We start from the raw sequence: 19,910 nt of genomic DNA, 5'->3' as shown, positions 1-19,910 counted from the left end.
CCTGCAAGGGTTTCCTGAGCCTTGACAAACACTCAGCTGTTATAAATCTTTTTTTTTACTTGGTCTGAGGAAATATTAACATTTTATGAGATAGAATTTTAGAGTTTTCTTAAGCTGTAAGCCATAATCAGCAATATTAAAAGAATAAAAGGCTTGCAATATTTCAGTTGATTTGTAATGAATCCAGAATGCATGACATTTTTGTTTTTTTAATTGCATTACAGAAAATAAAGAACTTTATCACAATATTCTAATTTTCTGAGACAGTCCTGTATATAAAACAAAAACAAAACAAACCAGAAATTCAAGAAATTGTCCCCATTAACCGTTACTTCTTATGCTTCATCAATACTGTATTTTTTCTTGAATAGCAACAGATTTTTACTTTCTTTGATTTCATCAGTTAAAATATTCCACTGTATACATGAGTAATATACCTTAAATGACAATAGTTTGAATAAAAGACAAATTATTCATATACATGTTTATTCTTTTAATCAATCTGTAAATGAACACATGAATATAAAACATTTCCATGACTTTTCCAACATTTTTGGGGATTATATTTTTAAAACATGTGTAAAATGCACTGAAAGCGTGGAGAATATTCACGTTACGCTTTTAGTGTAAACCCTGCCTGATTAGGTGTTTTTAGTACCTTTTACAAGAACGCTAAGAGGTTAGCAACCCCGGTATTCATGCATTACTTATTATTAGCCCCTATTCTGTAAACAAGTGGGAATCGATTCCCTTTCATACAGAATTATGTGAAGAGAAGTAAATAACTGAGTATTTTTGACAAAAGATGAGTAAGTCATGGGCAAATCTGACTCAATTAAACCGAAGATCTCCTCAGACAACATCGGGGTTTATTATGTGAGATCGAACCTGCCGAACGTGAAGGTCAGCTTCAGTGAAAGCTAGCGTGTGCTTTCTATTCCATCTCCACGTCTTTGGATCCGGCGCTGTAAACTATCGTGAACACATTGAAAGCGTAAATCTCTCTGACGGAGACTCCATGAATCGGGCTGCGTTGCACTTAAACTTGACCCTTTTTTTGAAGTGCGCTCCAGCAATTTATTACCATATTCACTACATTCACACAGATCTTTATCTGGTAACTCAGAAGCATCTTTAGAAATCGCAATAACGTCTGAACCTTAAAAATGTGAATTCATGACTAAAGTCTGCCAACACACCCGAAAATAAAACTACTCTGTATAATACAGGCAGGAGGAAATATCTTATGAGTTCCTTTTTTTTTTATAAGGATAACAAAGTGGAGCTTCAGAAGACATTCTTGTGAGTTATTGTTCCATAATAAAAGGTTGTTTGTCGACATTCTCCATCGTGGTTTTACAGCCTCCGCGACGTCAACGGAGAGATGCAATTCGGTTCGAACGGCATCTTTACGCCGCCTCATGGTTTACGATGGCTCCGAGTCCAATTGAGCTGTTCGTGTTTTTGTTGCTGCTCCTGGCCCATAATTATCTTCGTGCATTACAATATCCTATTTGTATTAATTATGGAGCCACTTTAAGGTTTTTGGAACCAGGTCTGCGAATGTAGAAAAGAGGTATTGGAATCCTTTTATTGAACGTAAGTCAAAGGAGTTATGGAGCAATATAAAAGTAACCCATTTCCATGTAATAGGCTACCTTGAAGTGAAGATGTTGTTTTTCAGTAAAGGTATTATACAAGAATTATCAGCAAAATGTACTTCTATTCAGAAGTAAAAGTCCTTATTATACAGAATAGCTCCTTTTTTAAACATATTAATATCAGAATGTTATATTCACATATTAATATTACTAGACTGAGAACTCATCTGTTCAGACACATGTTCGATTACCTCTTGTGTTTTTATAAGTAAGCATATTACTCTGCGAAGTATCTTATATAAAGCTGTAAAATAATGTGGTACAGAGTACATTTCCCCTTTTGGAATTAAATTAGAATCAGTTTATTTTATAAAGCTCATTGTCATGAATTATACCCATCAGCAGGGCCATGACAGGAGGCCAGGCAGGAGAGAGAAGAGGAGATAGGAGGTCAGTGTATCCTAGAGGAGATAGGTGCTCAGTGTATCCTAGAGGAGATAGGAGGTCAGTGTATCCTAGAGGAGATAGGTGCTCAGTGTATCCTAGAGGAGATAGGTGCTCAGTGTATCCTAGAGGAGATAGGAGGTCAGTGTATCCTAGAGGAGATAGGAGCTCAGTGTATCCTAGAGGAGATAGGAGCTCAGTGTATCCTAGAGGAGATAGGAGGTCAGTGTATCCTATAGGAGATAGGAGGTCAGTGTATCCTAGAGGAGATAGGAGCTCAGTGTATCCTAGAGGAGATAGGAGGTCAGTGTATCCTAGAGGAGATAGGAGCTCAGTGTTGTTACGAGCTCAGACACTTAGGAAGTAGGAACCAATTGCACGACCCGGGAGACAGAGATAAAGTATTGGTTCTGCAGTGAACAATGACAAGGAACACTGGGAGACAGAATTTAAGCACATGGTAACAAGACACAGGTGGGACCAATCAGGCTGACACTGATGAGCATAGGAGACAGGTGTGATGACAGGTGAAAACAATCAGGAAGCCTGGAATGAGAGAAAGCGAACATAAATGACATGAACCTCTCTAGCATATCTGCCAACTCCTGATGGCCCAGGCTGATTGTAAAATAAATGAAGCAGCTATCCAGCTTCTAGCCTCAGGACTTCCAGTCTACCAGGAATTGCTTGCCCTCCCCTATTACGGACCTCTTCAAAGAACTGGGGCGGTGGAGGGGCTCTCAAGGTCCTGGGTTGATGACTCTGGATACGGACCCACAAATCTCCGTGCCAGGTTCTTTGCGGCGATATGGCGTGCTAAGTCTTTGGTAGAGAGCCAAACCTTTGGCCTGGACTGTAGGAGGAACAGCCTTCATCCGAGCTAAACTACGGAGAAGAGAGTGGCGAGCACCAGCCCAAACTGGAACCATCACCTCTTCCTCGTTGTTAGGGGCTGGAAACCATTGACACAATGGAATGGAGAGAGACCTGTGAAGGGTATTGTGGGCAACCTCGACCCATGTGAGGTGGTCACCCAGGTGGTCTGGTTCCGGGAGACGAGACAGAGCGTAGTCTCTAGTTCTTGGTTCAGACGCCCGACTGTCCATTTGACTGAGGGTGATATCCTGATGACAGGCTGACGGTGGCACCTATGAGTCGACAAAACTCTTTCCAGAAGGCGGAAATGAATTGTGGACCAAACAATGTCATTAGGGAATCCATGGATCCTGAATGATTCATCATGACCTCTGCGGTGACTTTGGCAGAGGAAGCTTGGTCAATGGGATGAAGTGAGCCATCTTTGAAAATCGATCAACCACTGTTAGAACCGTAGTCTTGCCTCTGGATGAGGGAAATCCTGTCACAAAATCCATCGAAATGTGTGACCAAGGACGATGGGGAATCGTGGAGCAAGCCCATCTTAACTTGAGATGAGGTCTTATTACCCACATTTTTCTTCATGGATGGCCACCAGAAACGTTGTTGAATCCTGAACATTGTTCTTGCTACTCCCGGATGGCACAGATGAGTGAGCCCAGTGGATGACCTTGGAGTGAAGAGCCTCAGGAACAAACAGCAGATTGTTGGGACACTCGCTAGGCGCTGGATTCATGACATTTGCCTCTTTAACGACTGACTCCACTTGCCAGGAAAAGGCTCCGATCACCCGGTTAAGTGGAAGGATGGTCTTGGGCTCAGACAAAGCATCGGGTTTTGATTCTGAGACCCGACGAAAAGAGAGTGTGAAGTTGAATCTACTAAAGAAAAGTGTCCACCTGGCCTAGCCTTTCTTATATATTCTAGATTCTTGTGATCTGTCCAGACTAAAACGGTTGCTCTGCACCTCTAGCCAGTGTCTCCATCCTTCGAGGGCAGCTTTTACAGCTAACAATTCGTTGTTTCACAGGTAAGCACATGTACTCATCTTGTTGGCCTCTGCAGAACGTTGAGACAGGACCATAAACTGGCGCTGGGGATCTGGAATGGTGAGTATGGGAGCTGATGTGAATCTATCTCTGAGAAGTTTGAAAGCAAGATCCGCCTGGGGGGTCCACTTGAAGGGAACCTTAGGAGAAGTCAGAACATGCAGAGGAGCAGCAACAGAACTGAAATTCCTAATAAACTTCCTATAGAAGTTAGCAAATCCTAGGAACTGCTGAACCCTTTCACTGGGATACTGCACTGACTTTCGAGGATCCATTTGGATATGATTAGGTGAGACTATGTATCCTAAGAAAGACACCTCTTCTGTGTGGAACTCACTTCTCTGCCTTGACATATAGCTGATTATCCAGTAGTTTCTGCAAAACTTGGCGGACATGGTTAACATGAGATTTAGCGTCTGGGGAGAAAATCAGTATGTCATCCAGATACACAAACACTGAAATATTCAAAACCTCATTCACAAAAGCTTGAAACATTACCAAGTACTCATAGTGACCATTCTGAGTGTTGAATCCAGTCTTCCACTCATCCTTGTTTTATTCTAACCAAGTGATATGCATTTCCAACTTGGTGAATATCTAGCAGTTCAAAAGCAGATGACATGAGTGGCAGAGGATAGCGGTTCTTCACCGTAATGTCATTTAGTGGACTGTAGTCCGATGAAGGACGGATAATCCCTGATTTGAGTGAAGAGGAGATGTATTCATCCATTGCTGTTCTCTCAGGTCTCGAAATCGAGTAAAGTCTCCCTTGGGAATGGGGGCTAAGAGATCAATGGGACAGTCAAAATCTCGGTGAGGAGGTAGCGACAAGGCTTTAGACTTGTTAAACGCTTTTAAATCATGGTAACAGGAAGGTACCTTGTGTAGATCAGGATAGTCAGGGTGATCTATAATGATCCTACTAGAGTCTGTTGGTGCATTAACAGAGTCTATAACTTTCCTGAAGGCCAGTCTATGTGAGGATTGTGGATCTTCAGCCAAGGAAACCCCAAAATAATCGGGTGCTGAGTCGACTCAAAATATGAAATTGCATGCTCGGTATGGTCCTTATTTATAGTAATCCGTATGGGCTCAGTGCACTGATGAGCATAGGAGACAGGTGTGATGACAGGTGAAAACAATCAGGAAGCCTGGAATGAGAGAAAGCGAACATAAATGACATGAACCTCTCTAGCATATCTGTCGGTGCACAACAAGTGTATCCAAGAGGAGATAGGAGGTCAGTGTATCCTAGAGGAGATAGGTGATCAGTGTATCCTAGAGGAGATAGGTGCTCAGTGTATCCTAGAGGAGATAGGTGCTCAGTGTATCCTAGAGGAGATAGGTGCTCAGTGTATCCTAGAGGAGATAGGTGCTCAGTGTATCCTAGAGGAGATAGGTGCTCAGTGTATCCTAGAGGAGATAGGTGCTCAGTGTATCCTAGAGGAGATAGGTGCTCAGTGTATCCTAGAGGAGATAGGAGGTCAGTGTATCCTAGAGGAGATAGGAGCTCAGTGTATCCTAGAGGAGATAGGTGCTCAGTGTATCCTAGAGGAGATAGGAGTCAGTGTATCCTAGAGGAGAGGAGGCTCAGTGTATCCTAGAGGAGATAGGAGCTCAGTGTATCCTAGAGGAGATAGGAGGTCAGTGTATCCTAGAGGAGATAGGAGGTCAGTGTATCCTAGAGGAGATAGGGTCAGTGTATCCTAGAGGAGATAGGTGATCAGTGTATCCTAGAGGAGATAGGTGCTCAGTGTATCCTATAGGAGATAGGTGCTCAGTGTATCCTAGAGGAGATAGGAGCTCAGTGTATCCTAGAGGAGATAGGTGCTCAGTGTATCCTAGAGGAGATAGGTGCTCAGTGTATCCTAGAGGAGATAGGAGGTCAGTGTATCCTAGAGGAGATAGGTGCTCAGTGTATCCTAGAGGAGATAGGTGCTCAGTGTATCCTAGAGGAGATAGGAGGTCAGTGTATCCTAGAGGAGATAGGTGCTCAGTATATCCTAGAGGAGATAGGAGCTCAGTGTATCCTAGAGGAGATAGGAGGTCAGTGTATCCTAGAGGAGATAGGTGCTCAGTGTATCCTAGAGGAGATAGGAGCTCAGTGTATCCTAGAGGAGATAGGAGCTCAGTGTATCCTAGAGGAGATAGGTGCTCAGTGTATCCTAGAGGATATAGGAGCTCAGTGTATCCTAGAGGAGATAGGAGCTCAGTGTATCCTAGAGGAGATAGGTGCTCAGTGTATCCTAGAGGAGATAGGAGCTCAGTGTATCCTAGAGGAGATAGGAGCTCAGTGTATCCTAGAGGAGATAGGAGGTCAGTGTATCCTAGAGGAGATAGGAGGTCAGTGTATCCTAGAGGAGATAGGAGCTCAGTGTATCCTAGAGGAGATAGGAGGTCAGTGTATCCTAGAGGAGATAGGAGCTCAGTGTATCCAAGAGGAGATAGGAGGTCAGTGTATCCTAGAGGAGATAGGTGATCAGTGTATCCTAGAGGAGATAGGTGCTCAGTGTATCCTAGAGGAGATAGGAGGTCAGTGTATCCTAGAGGAGATAGGAGGTCAGTGTATCCTAGAGGAGATAGGAGCTCAGTGTATCCTAGAGGAGATAGGAGGTCAGTGTATCCTAGAGGAGATAGGAGCTCAGTGTATCCAAGAGGAGATAGGAGGTCAGTGTATCCTAGAGGAGATAGGTGATCAGTGTATCCTAGAGGAGATAGGTGCTCAGTGTATCCTATAGGAGATAGGTGCTCAGTGTATCCTAGAGGAGATAGGAGCTCAGTGTATCCTAGAGGAGATAGGAGCTCAGTGTATCCTAGAGGAGATAGGAGCTCAGTGTATCCTAGAGGAGATAGGTGCTCAGTGTATCCTAGAGGATATAGGAGCTCAGTGTATCCTAGAGGAGATAGGAGCTCAGTGTATCCTAGAGGAGATAGGAGGTCAGTGTATCCTAGAGGAGATAGGAGCTCAGTGTATCCAAGAGGAGATAGGAGGTCAGTGTATCCTAGAGGAGATAGGTGATCAGTGTATCCTAGAGGAGATAGGTGCTCAGTGTATCCTATAGGAGATAGGTGCTCAGTGTATCCTAGAGGAGATAGGAGCTCAGTGTATCCTAGAGGAGATAGGAGCTCAGTGTATCCTAGAGGAGATAGGTGCTCAGTGTATCCTAGAGGATATAGGTGCTCAGTGTATCCTAGAGGAGATAGGAGGTCAGTGTATCCTAGAGGAGATAGGAGGTCAGTGTATCCTAGAGGAGATAGGTGCTCAGTGTATCCTAGAGGAGATAGGAGGTCAGTGTATCCTAGAGGAGATAGGTGCTCAGTATATCCTAGAGGAGATAGGAGCTCAGTGTATCCTAGAGGAGATAGGAGGTCAGTGTATCCTAGAGGAGATAGGTGCTCAGTGTATCCTAGAGGAGATAGGAGCTCAGTGTATCCTAGAGGAGATAGGTGCTCAGTGTATCCTAGAGGATATAGGAGCTCAGTGTATCCTAGAGGAGATAGGTGCTCAGTGTATCCTAGAGGAGATAGGAGCTCAGTGTATCCTAAAGGAGATAGGTGCTCAGTGTATCCTAGAGGAGATAGGTGCTCAGTGTATCCTAGAGGAGATAGGAGCTCAGTGTATCCTAGAGGAGATAGGAGGTCAGTGTATCCTAGAGGAGATAGGAGCTCAGTGTATCCTAGAGGAGATAGGAGCTCAGTGTATCCTAAAGGAGATAGGTGCTCAGTGTATCCTAGAGGAGATAGGAGCTCAGTGTATCCTAGAGGAGAGAGGTGCTCAGTGTATCCTAGAGGAGATAGGAGCTCAGTGTATCCTAAAGGAGATAGGTGCTCAGTGTATCCTAGAGGAGATAGGTGCTCAGTGTATCCTAGAGGAGATAGGAGGTCAGTGTATCCTAGAGGAGATAGGAGCTCAGTGTATCCTAGAGGAGATAGGAGCTCAGTGTATCCTAAAGGAGATAGGTGCTGAGTGTATCCTAGAGGAGATAGGAGCTCAGTGTATCCTAGAGGAGATAGGTGCACAGTGTATCCTAGAGGAGATAGGAGCTCAGTGTATCCTAGAGGAGATAGGAGCTCAGTGTATCCTAGAGGAGATAGGTGCTCAGTGTATCCTAGAGGAGATAGGTGCTCAGTGTATCCTAAAGGAGATAGGTGCTCAGTGTATCCTAGAGGACATAGGTGCTCAGTGTATCCTAGAGGAGATAGGAGCTCAGTGTATCCTAGAGGAGATAGGTGCTCAGTGTATCCTAGAGGAGAGAGGAGCTCAGTGTATCCTAAAAGGAGTAGATAGGAGCTCAGTGTATCCTAGAGGAGATAGGTGCTCAGTGTATCCTAAAAGGAGTAGATAGGAGCTCAGTGTATCCTAGAGGAGATAGGAGCTCAGTGTATCCTAAAAGGAGTAGATAGGAGCTCAGTGTATCTTAGAGGAGATAGGAGCTCAGTGTATCCTAAAAGGAGTAGATAGGAGCTCAGTGTATCCTAGAGGAGATAGGTGCTCAGTGTATCCTAGAGGAGATAGGAGCTCAGTGTATCCTAAAAGGAGTAGATATATGCTCAGTGTATCCTAGAGGAGATAGGAGCTCAGTGTATCCTAGAGGAGATAGGAGCTCAGTGTATCCTAGAGGAGATAGGAGCTCAGTGTATCCTAAAGGAGATAGGAGCTCAGTGTATCCTAAAGGAGATAGGTGCTCAGTGTATCCTAGAGATAGGAGCTCAGTGTATCCTAGAGGAGATAGGAGCTCATTGTATCCTAGAGGAGATAGGAGCTCAGTGTATCCTAGAGGAGATAGGAGCTCAGTGTATCCTAAAGGAGATAGGAGCTCAGTGTATCCTAGAGGAGATAGGAGCTCAGTGTATCCTAGAGGAGATAGGAGCTCAGTGTATCCCAGAGGAGATAGCTCAGTGTATCCTAGAGGAGATAGGTGTTCAGTGTATCCTAAAGGAGATAGGAGCTCAGTGTATCCTAGAGGAGATAGGTGCTCAGTGTATCCTAGAGGAGATAGGAGCTCAGTGTATCCTAGAGGAGATAGGAGCTCAGTGTATCCTAGAGGAGATAGGTGTTCAGTGTATCCTAGAGGAGATAGGAGCTCAGTGTATCCTAGAGGAGATAGGTGCTCAGTGTATCCTAGAGGAGATAGGAGCTCAGTGTATCCTAGAGGAGATAGGAGCTCAGTGTATCCTAAAGGAGATAGGAGCTCAGTGTATCCTAGAGGAGATAGGTGCTCAGTGTATCCTAGAGGAGATAGGAGCTCAGTGTATCCTAGAGGAGATAGGAGCTCAGTGTATCCTAGAGGAGATAGGAGCTCAGTGTATCCTAAAATGAGGAGATAGGTGTTCAGTGTATCCTAAAGGAGATAGGTGCTCAGTGTATCCTAAAGGAGATAGGTGCTCAGTGTATCCTAAACGCCCCCAGCAGCCTATAAGCCTATAGCAGCATCTCTAGGGTCTGGACCAGGTGAACCGCATTCAGCCCTAAATGCATTGAAGTAAAAACTAAAATAAAGTATTCATGTAAGGTAGAATTACTAACTAAGTTACTTCATAAAAGTACTTTAGTGGATGGACGTACTTGTCGCCGCTGTAATGTCGGACGGAAGAGCTGAAAATAGCCGAAGACCCCCGATGAAGATCGACTGAGAGGAAGCTGCCCTTTGAGATATCTTGACCCCCCAACAAGTCCTCCAAACTTTTCTTCTTCTTCTGTATCATCCTCTCGTCCCCCAGGGGCCCGTGGGAGATGTAATCCCTCCAGCGTGTCCCAGGTTGATCCCAGCATCTCTTCAGAGTCAGTCATGCCCAGGAAAAAGCGTCCATGGGGACCAAGAGACGGCCGAGTCCTCCACGAAGAACAATGGCTCTGGCTTCGAAACCTTTCACCTTAATCATGTAAAACCGAGACCTAATTGTCTGAATCTTGAACCTACAACAAAGTCCTTAGCCTCGAGACGGTCGCAACAAGTAGGAGCTGCTAAAACTGCTAAAAGTGTTGTGACTTGCCGACAAAGATTACTCCGTGTTTAATATTTGAAGGGGGGGAAAAAGAGAAGAAATAAAGGTGAGAGAAAACAGTTTGAGGCCTCAGAGATGAATTAAAAACTGCCGATGTCTTAACACGAGGTTAGACGAGAGGCTCGTGTGACTCTCACATTCAATTCTCATCATCTCGGGATCTCATTCTCACACACACACAGATACACACACACACACACACGCACACAGCCGAAAGTGATGAAGGCTTGGGTGATGTAAGTGTGCTGAAACTGAGCATGAAGGTCAGAGGAATGCTGAAGTGAAGTCTTTCTTTCTTCTCTATTCCCCCAAATACACACACACACATACACACAAGCATCCATGCGCACAACTATATACATGAACACACACACACACACACACTATCTCACACACTGCATGGCTGATGGATGCTGTTGGAGTTGGAGTGGAAGTGTCCTGTTGTTTTCTACTAAGCACTTTCTGTTCAGCACTCATTGCCAAGAGTAATGGTCAGTGAAGAGCCCCACTGCTCTGTGTGTGTGTGTGTGTGTGTGTGTGTGTGTGTGTGTGCGTGTGTGTGTGCGTGTGTGTGTGATAGAGCGGGGGACACTTCTTGATTCCAAAATCTTTTTGTATTTTCACACAGACTTCCCACTGGATTGGTCACGCTGGACCACTCGTCCCTCTCCGTTTCCATCCACACCCCGATGGGAGGGGCTAAGGTTCCACCGGCCAATCAGGACTAACTAACATTCACACACATTCACACAGCTCCGGGAGGCATTTTGGGGTTAGGCGCGTCGCCTAAAGACACGACGACGTGGGCCTTTTGAGGACTGAGCCACAGTCGCCCCAAGTCAGGTGTAGGAGAACAGTCCACGAGAAAGTGTGTAAAGGGAAAGAAGGAGGAGGTGGATCAATGGGTCAAATATATATTGATTGATTGAATACAGATAATATTGCACTGTAGTTTTTATGAATATTATATCTCTGTAACCAAAAGGTTTATTTAAAAAATGTTGGTGTTGTAATAAAGGAAACCCTTGTGAGATGTGTCCAGATGTGTAAATATCAGTCTATCAGTTACCGGTTAAGAGTAAATGAAGACGGCACACGGCAATAATGAAAAAGTTGTAGGTTTGCTTTCAAAAATGAATCATCCTGTATCATCCACAACTAATATATATATTTATATATATATATATTTACATACCAAGTTTTCGGGTGTGTAATGGAAAAAGCAAGTGAGAAGTGGTTGTGTTGAAGTGAAGGTTGATTGGCCGCTAAAGGGGTTCTTCACATTGTTAACATCTGTGGAAAAAAGGTTTATTACCATCTTGAGTCGGAAAGGAAAACTGAGTTTCCCGTTGTCAAAGATGCAATAACTAATAATAAGATGGAATAAACCTCAAGAAAACTGAACTCTGCTTTAGGCCTCGGCTTGAAATCTGAAGACCCAAAGTTAAAATAGTGGATCTATGCAACCAATATGAGTAATACCATGAGTAATACCATGAGTAATACTATGAGTAATACCATGAGTAATACTATGAGTAATACTATGAGTAATACCATGAGTAATACCATAAGTAATACTATGAGTAATACACTGAGTAATACACTGAGTAATACCATGAGTAATACCATGAGTAATACCATGAGTAATACTATGAGTAATACCATGAGTAATACCATGAGTAATACCATGAGTAATACCATGAGTAATACCATGAGTAATACCATGAGTAATACCATAAGTAATACTATGAGTAATACCATAAGTAATACCATGAGTAATACCATGAGTAATACCATGAGTAATACCATGAGTAATACCATGAGTAATACCATGAGTAATACCATGAGTAATACTATGAGTAATACCATGAGTAATACTATGAGTAATACCATGAGTAATACCATGAGTAATACCATGAGTAATACCATAAGTAATACTATGAGTAATACCATAAGTAATACCATAAATAATACCATGAGTAATACTATGAGTAATACCATGAGTAATACCATGAGTAATACCATGAGTAATACTATAAGTAACACTATGAGTAATACCATAAGTAATACCATAAATAATACCATGAGTAATACTATGAGTAATACAATCTTAAAGACGATGAAGAGTCTCGGTCCACTCGTCTTCCTCATAACTCTTTCATTCTTTCCGTTCGTTGTTGTTTCTTAACGACATGAAGGGATTCCAATCAGATGATGGAGAGAATGCACAGAGGGATGAAAAGGTGGTGGAATAAAATCACCGATGAGAAACAATAGATGGAGAGATCTGTAGGGACCAGAGAGGATGAGAGAGAGAGAGAGAGAGAGATAAGACAAAGAGAAAAGGATTAACAGAACCCCGAGCCCTTTGAAGCCTCGGGTCTTCACCTGCTTGGCCCACTTCTCTCCCCTCGTCTTCCTCACAGACATCCAACTCCTGCTCTCTGTGTATTGTTGGAACAGGGGGAACAATGTGGAGAGAGAGAGAGAGAGAGGGGGGGGGGATGAGGGACCAATGCGATAGTTGCAATCATCTCCTCAGCCTCTAAGAAGCTTTTCTTCTAGTTCTCCGTTGGTCGTTCTCACTCTAATGGCGACTTCCTCTTCCTCCTCTCTCTCTCTCTCTCCCCCCGTTCTTTCCTCTTCATCTCCGTCTCCCTCAGCTCCTTTTTTTCTCCCCTCTCCATCAGTTCCTCATCTTTCATTCTTACACTCTCGCTTCCTTTCAGCCACGCTTAGCCATTCTGCTTTCAGTCCGGCCTTCCTCCTCCTCCTCCTCCTCCTCCTCCTCCTCCTCCCTTGCTTCTCTTTCATTTCCACATAGCACTTGTCTGTTGCTTCCCCTCTTTCTCTTGGATCTCAAATCAAATCAAATATTTTTGAATTTGATTTGATTTGTCATTGATTTTGTGTATGCATGTGTGTTTACATATATATTTTGTTTTGTTTACTTTGTATACTTCTATATCTTTCATCCCTGTTTTTTATATTTTGTGTTTAGTTTTTTATTCTTGTGTGTTTGCTTTATTGGTGCTGCTACTTGTAACGACAAATTTCCCCTTGGGGATTAATAAAGTATATATATCTATCTATCTATCTATCTATCCCCTTTCCTCTCTCTCGCCCCCCCCGCCCTTTTTACTTCTCTCTCTCTCTCCCTCTCTCTCCCTCCCTCTCTCTCTCTCCCGCCCATCATAGGGACAGTACATCCCTCAGTGGTTGGACCTCGGAGCTCTTTGATCATTTTTTTAGGGAACTGACAACGCCGACTTCTGGAACTGACAGCACAAAGTTCTCTCACACACACACACACACGCACACACACACACGCACACACACACACACACACACACACACACACACACACACACACACACACACATACACACACACGCACACACACGCACACATACACACACTGTAAAACCTACCAGCTCATCTTAATAAAAGAAGTAAGCTACCCCAACTTAAATGGCATAAAAAGTTGTAGCTACTTGAGTGATACACTAACATGAACTCATAATTGAACTGCAGCCATAATGACTCAGTCATTTGGAGTTTGATCAACTTCTGGTAGACTTTCAAGTTATGTGTATCAATTCCAATGTGTTGTATTAACTCATTTGATCTAAATTGACATTACATACAGTGGCTGTGTCTGAAAACGTGTTCGCCTCGCAAATCATATCAAACATTATTACTGGTTACAATAACGGTGTTATAGGATAGTACAGTGTCTATTTCTCGGTAACTTTTGAAAAATCTAAGCAAGAAAACGCCGAAAAATGTACATTTACATACAAAACACGGCTGTCAGCGGAGTTTGGTCCGCCATCTTTGTTCACAATTTCCAGTTGCCGAGGGAGCCGGCGCAGATGTGTGGCAAAGAGCAGCTTCAAGGCTGCATCGATGCGAAGGGGAGAGAGGTCGTAAGACAGTGGGTCTGTCTTTTCTGGATGTAAATGTACATTTTTTGGCGTTTTCTCGCTTAGATTTGTCAAAAGTTACCGAGAAATAGACACTGTACTATCCGATAACATCGTTATTGTAACAAGCCATAATGGTTGATGTGATTTGCAAGGCGTCAGTCAGCCAACTTTCTAACATTAACGCAGTTTACAACCCTACATTTTTGTGATACAGGGTTGCAAAATCAGGATGAATGACTCCATACTCTGCGTTTTGGGGATCTAGACAAGCGATCTATTTAACATCGACGCAGCGCACCAGGGTTGCCAGGTCTGTGTGACAAAACCAGCCCAAAACCAGCCCAATATCAGAACTCAAAATATGCCTGTGCCAAACCATATACACTGCTTTTAAAGTCCATGTCCATGTGTGTACGTGCTGATCTGGAGTCAGTTTTGTAGGATTTGAGTATAAATAAATTATTTCATGAAAAATATGGATTTTTATTTCAAGATATTCATGTAATTTGCATGCAAAATAGGTCTACCCGAACCAGCGGAACAAAATTCAACCTGCGGCAACACTTCAAAAGTTGCCCAATTCCGCGGGAAAACCGCGGATCTGGCAACACTGCAGCGCACTCACATGCTGTTGTTTGTGTGAAGTCGAACTAGCCAGGTGTAACGATACACGGCACGCTGACCCAGCTCAGCAGCTCAGTTAAGAAAGTGAAGAGAGAAATTCAAGAAAGTGAAGAGAGAAATTCAAGAAAGAGAAGAGAGAAACTTTCCGTGGTGTTTGCTGTCCTTATACCAGTAAGTAGTGATGTTCTAATGATGTTCTCTTTTATTAGCTTGCGAGCAAGATATTTGAAAGCTAACGTAAACGTCGACATTACTGTGAGGAAAGCGTGCCCTTTCTCTGAACGTTTAGGTTGCCTACGAAACAAGTCTCTTTTCACCAGTTAGGGTTTTTGACGTCTGCACATGATTTTTTTGAGTTATCTTAAGTTAACGTAACCGAATACGCTTAACATTGTTAACGTTAGCATGATTGTGCTGGGCTCCACGTGGGGAGATAATTCAGTGTGTTTCATTCACATGCAATTTTCATCAGTTGCGCCGTAAGGACAATGGGATTTAGATTTTTAATCTGAAAATGATATCACACGATTGATTTAATTTAAGCCATTCAATATATTTGTTGCTTATACAGCTAATACAGCTAATACACAACTATATCAAATGAATGTTACTGCCTTATTTTAGCTACACTTTTTCTTTCTTTTAAGCCTAACTTTAATAAATTGAACAGATCATTTTCATTTCAGGTGTGGCTGAGCTCATGGACCAAAGTCATGTGGAAATGTAAGATATGTGCTTTTTCTAGTCCCATCAAAGTCTGCTTACTGAGACATTACAGACTCCAACATGGACAGTATTCTAATGTTTCTCCCTTACCATGTTTGTATTACAACTGCATGTGCACTTTTAGCAGTTTTAATTCACTCAAGATACACATGTCAAGAGTACACAGACATAATTTTACTGAGAGAAGGATAGCAGGGCCAGGCAGTGACTCACATGGTGTGGCAGACAATTTGGCATTTCATTGCCCTCTGTGTGATTTCAAGCAGGGATATGTTTCTTCATCTAAGGGGACATTTAAAAATGAAGCAAACTGTTCCATGTCCATTCAGGGACTGCAGGTTATAATTCTCACAAATGCAGAGAATATCAGAATAACTCTGATTACGATGTGTCTGTTGTAGTGCCAAATGATTCCCAGGATATTGAACTTGTCCAAGATGCAGCTCTTTCAGATGAAGACAATATCTATTCCAACCCAGTGGCTGGTAGCAGCACTGATGGTTTAGCTGACCAATTGGAACATAATTTGGCAGCCTTCTTTTTGAAACTGCAAACTATTCTCCTTGTATCGGAGAGGGCAGCACAGGAACTCATTGAGCATGTTGATGAGTTGTTTGCACGATCAAAACCTCTTGTCGAAGAAGCTGTTACGAAAGTACTGAAAAAACATAACTGCCCTTTAACTGCCACAGTTGTAAGTGATATTGTCCAAGCAGTCTCAGAGAGTAACGTTTTGCACAAATCAATTACATCTGATGCTCCATTGTCAACTGCTAAGAAGAGGAAGTCATATTATGAAAACAAGTTTCCACTTGTTAAGCCTGTGGAGTACCTTATTGAGTCTTTACAGCATACATGTATGTATGTGCCCATTCTCTCATCTCTGCAGGAGTTGCTGATAAAAGCAGATGTATAGGAGAAAGTCCAAGAAGCTACCACACAACAGACTGGTCAGTATTCTTCAAAGTGTCAAGCAAACTGATCCTCACGCCTAAACATTTCATTCCGGTTTTAGATTAAATGAATGCAGTCCGTGAATGCAGGAAAGCGCAGCCGCAGCAACCCGGAGGGGACACCATCCCGGGCCAGCATTAAACGACCCAGAAGAGGGGAAATCCAGTTCCTCCCTAACTATCCCTGTGGTGAGAACAAGGACACACTGGAGACCAGAAGGATGGAGATCCTGGAGGAATTCAAAAAGATGCCAGCTAACAGAGACATGGTTCTCGTCCATCAGCACATGCAGCGCACCTTTCCACTCCGCCGTGAAGAGATTGTGACCTTAGCTCCTCCCATCGCAGAATTGAAAGACAGATGGCCTGCCCTCTTCTCTGAAGCTCAAGTAAGTAAAACATAATGGGACACTACACAAAAAACAAAGGTGACATGTTTTATACACAAACAACCAACATTGATTATTGCTTGATTTGATTTTAAAATGTATTGTGACATTGTCCTCAGGATAATTTCATCAGGGAAACAGCTCATGATTTATGTAAAAAATACATTACTTCGAATCTTACTCTGGGAAACTTTGAAAAATAACAGCTTCATTGCAACCTGCTTGCCCTTTACAGATATGCTTAGGAATTGTAACTGTTGTCCAACATTTTTTAATTTTAGGCTCATTATGGGATGTCTCTTTTTGCTTTTGTGTTTGGTACAGCTCTATGGCGAATTCCATAGGATCATAAATCAAAGCCTTCAATATTCCTTCTTCGCTGCGCTCGATAAAAACACTGCAAAGCTGCTCAAACTCTACAAAGAGAGGAAGACTGGAGCTTTTGGTGAGAAGATGGCAGATCTGCTGATGGCATATGAGGAGCAGGTAAGGGTGCTATTAATGTTGACTGAAGGTTGGAAGTAACTACAATAATAATGACTGAATTGATGAAACGGCTATCAAATTATAAGGTCAATTAAATACAATTAAATGTTGCATCAAAATCAATGAAATAAAATTGTAAAATCATATATTCAATATTTCGGTTAAAAACCTTTCTCTGTGTAAAAGGACAAGAATGACATCAGTGCAACTAGAACAGCAGCACTGGCAGGGCTGCCACTGTACCTCAAAGAAGACTCATCAGTTGCAAGGTAACGTTAATCTCTCATTCTCCCTGGACTTGACTTGAGATTTGAATGAAAAGACTTGAGACTTAGACTTGATGACTTTGTCCCACCTCTGCAATCAAGTGTCTTCCCTCTACCATACCATTGTTAACTGTTTTATGCTACACCTGTGAATACTTGAAGAACACTAATTTCATATGTTTCCCAGGAGTATCAGCTCAGGTTTATATCTTATTAATTAGTCTATCTTAGTTGATGTGTTTGGTACACACATGTTCTGGACCTCATGTGTACTCCCTTTTTCAGGAGGAGGAATTCGAAGCATTCCAGGAGGGTGAAGTGGAGCTGTTGGCCGTGGTGGCTGAAGAGGACACGGCTGCAGGGATTCCCTTTCAACCTCTCCATGTCTCAGTCATCCTGGAGGGTCAGGTGGTTATGACTCTCAGATCTTGGACTGATGCACTGGTGGTGTTGTTCAGCTTGGTTTATGCTCTCAATTTGAGCTATGCGGCGCAGCTGAGTGGCTTTTTTGACTTTATTCAGGTTGTCCTATTAAATCTAGACGATACAAGAAAGCAGCTCAAACCTAAGTTGCAGGCCTTAAAAAATCATCTGGTGTAAACAGGGGACGTCCTGCACCAATACTTCCAGCAGTCATGGTTTAAAATTGCTTGTTGTTGGCTGCTGAGATTAGTTATGTCCCATCCTGTTCCAGAGGAAATGAAAGAGCGCACCTAGTTAAATTAGGTAGCATAGTTAGTTAAGTTAAGATAGTTCTTAAATATTGAATCGGGTCAAAATGACCCGAAGGCAACACAAGGGTTAAGCAAGCCCAACATTGTGTTAATAGAGGGGCATGGATAGGAGACAGGAATGGAGAGGAGACAGGAATTAAGAGAAAATAATTATAAATAAATGATAATATGTTTGTTTTTTTTACGTTTCAACGTTTCAGTTTGTTGTGAGCAAAATGTATTTGTTCAGTGATTTCATTTTTTGTAAAGATTGTATTTTTTGTAATGATTGCATTTTTTTAAATTTCATAATGTTTAATAATGGCACAATGTGTAATGTTGTGGTCAAAGAATCATATTTGTTCAAATAAATGTATTGTATCTAACAGAGTATTTGAATTGAGTTAATGCAACTTTAAAGGTTCAAGGCAATCGGTTTCCTTCAATGAATTGAGTAGCTGCTATACCATTTTGAGTTGTTGTAACACAAGCTATTTAAGTAAGACGGACATAAATCATATATTTGCTTTTACATTATTTTAATGAGTTCATACAAACGTTACAAATAAGTTTCAATAATGAATATGGTTTAAGTTCAATTCAAACAATGGAGTTAGTACTAGTCACTTATTTATTTAAGTATACCTCACAATAAATATTTGAGTTAGGAATACTCCATTTAAGCAATTATTTTCACGAAAAGGATTTGAGTTATTTAACTTAAACGGTTCAAGGCAATCGGTTTCCTTCAACGATTTGAGTTGACTTTACTCATCAGGTTTTACAGTGCACGCACAGATACATACACACACATACACACACGCACACATACACACACACACGCACACACACATACACATGCACAGATACACACACACGCATACATACACACACACATACACACACACGCACACATACACACACACACACATACACACACATACACACACACACACACACACACACGCACACATACACACACACATACACACACACACACATACACACATACACACACATACACACATACACACACACACACACATACACACATACATATACACACACGCACACATACACACACGCATACACACACACGCACACACACACACATATACACACACGCACACATATACACAAACACATACACACACGCACACATTCACACACACACACACATACACACACGCACACATACACACACATGCACAGATACACATACACCTACACATACACACACACACACACATACATACACACACACACAGTGTTGCCCTTTATGTCGTTAAGCTCTTGAGTGAATGACTTCAATACAACACAGACAAACAAATATATATTTTGTAATTCTTCTTCATGGGTTTCTTCTCCACCCACATTCTCATTCTCCTTCTCCCTTTCCTCTTCTCCTCTTTCTTTCCTCTTCTCCTTCATTATTTCCTCATCTCCTTCTCCTCTCTTTCCTCTTCTCCTTCTCCTCTTTCTTTCCTCTTCTCCTCTTTCTTTCCTCTTCTCCTCTTTCTTTCCTCTTCTCCTTCTCCTTCTTTCTTTCCTCTTCTCCTTCTTTATTTCCTCATCTCCTTCTCCTCTCTTTCCTCTTCTCCTTCTCCTCTTTCTTTCCTCATCTCCTTCTCCTCTCTTTCCTCTTCTCCTTCTCCTCTTTCTTTCCTCTTCTCCTCTTTCTTTCCTCTTCTCCTCTTTCTTTCCTCTTCTTCTCCATCTCTCTTTCCTCCCTCAACGCCACTCACACTGCATGCTTTACGTCCTTCATTCCAGAATAAATATGCTGTTTAATCCAGCGAAATGAGAAATGATCATCAAACAAGAACCATGGATTCCTGTGAATGCTGA

The 19,910-nt window shown here is 42.3% G+C and overlaps 1 protein-coding gene across 3 annotated transcripts; it reads left to right on the top strand.

The window, feature by feature from the left end:
- Positions 1-14,621: 14,621 nt before the first annotated feature.
- On the top strand, positions 14,622-18,513 carry LOC130190815 (uncharacterized). 3 transcript variants are annotated; one of them, XM_056410454.1, is made up of 7 exons: positions 14,622-14,700; positions 15,216-15,252; positions 16,145-16,205; positions 16,299-16,597; positions 16,922-17,083; positions 17,270-17,352; positions 17,635-18,513. In XM_056410454.1, exons 4-7 carry the CDS (start codon positions 16,430-16,432, stop codon positions 17,765-17,767), a joined length of 546 nt encoding a protein of 181 aa, XP_056266429.1. In that variant the 5' UTR covers positions 14,622-14,700; positions 15,216-15,252; positions 16,145-16,205; positions 16,299-16,429; the 3' UTR covers positions 17,768-18,513. The 3 variants fall into 3 exon arrangements, with proteins under 3 accessions (XP_056266429.1, XP_056266427.1, XP_056266428.1); XM_056410452.1 differs by having other exon boundaries at positions 16,271-16,597; XM_056410453.1 differs by lacking the exons at positions 14,622-14,700; positions 15,216-15,252 and having other exon boundaries at positions 15,899-16,205; positions 16,271-16,597.
- The last annotated feature ends 1,397 nt before the right edge of the window (positions 18,514-19,910 follow it).

Source organism: Pseudoliparis swirei, chromosome 24 (assembly GCF_029220125.1).
Source record: "Pseudoliparis swirei isolate HS2019 ecotype Mariana Trench chromosome 24, NWPU_hadal_v1, whole genome shotgun sequence".
In the NCBI taxonomy this organism is placed as follows: Eukaryota; Metazoa; Chordata; class Actinopteri; order Perciformes; family Liparidae; genus Pseudoliparis; species Pseudoliparis swirei.
This window is presented reverse-complemented; position numbering and strand designations above follow the sequence as displayed.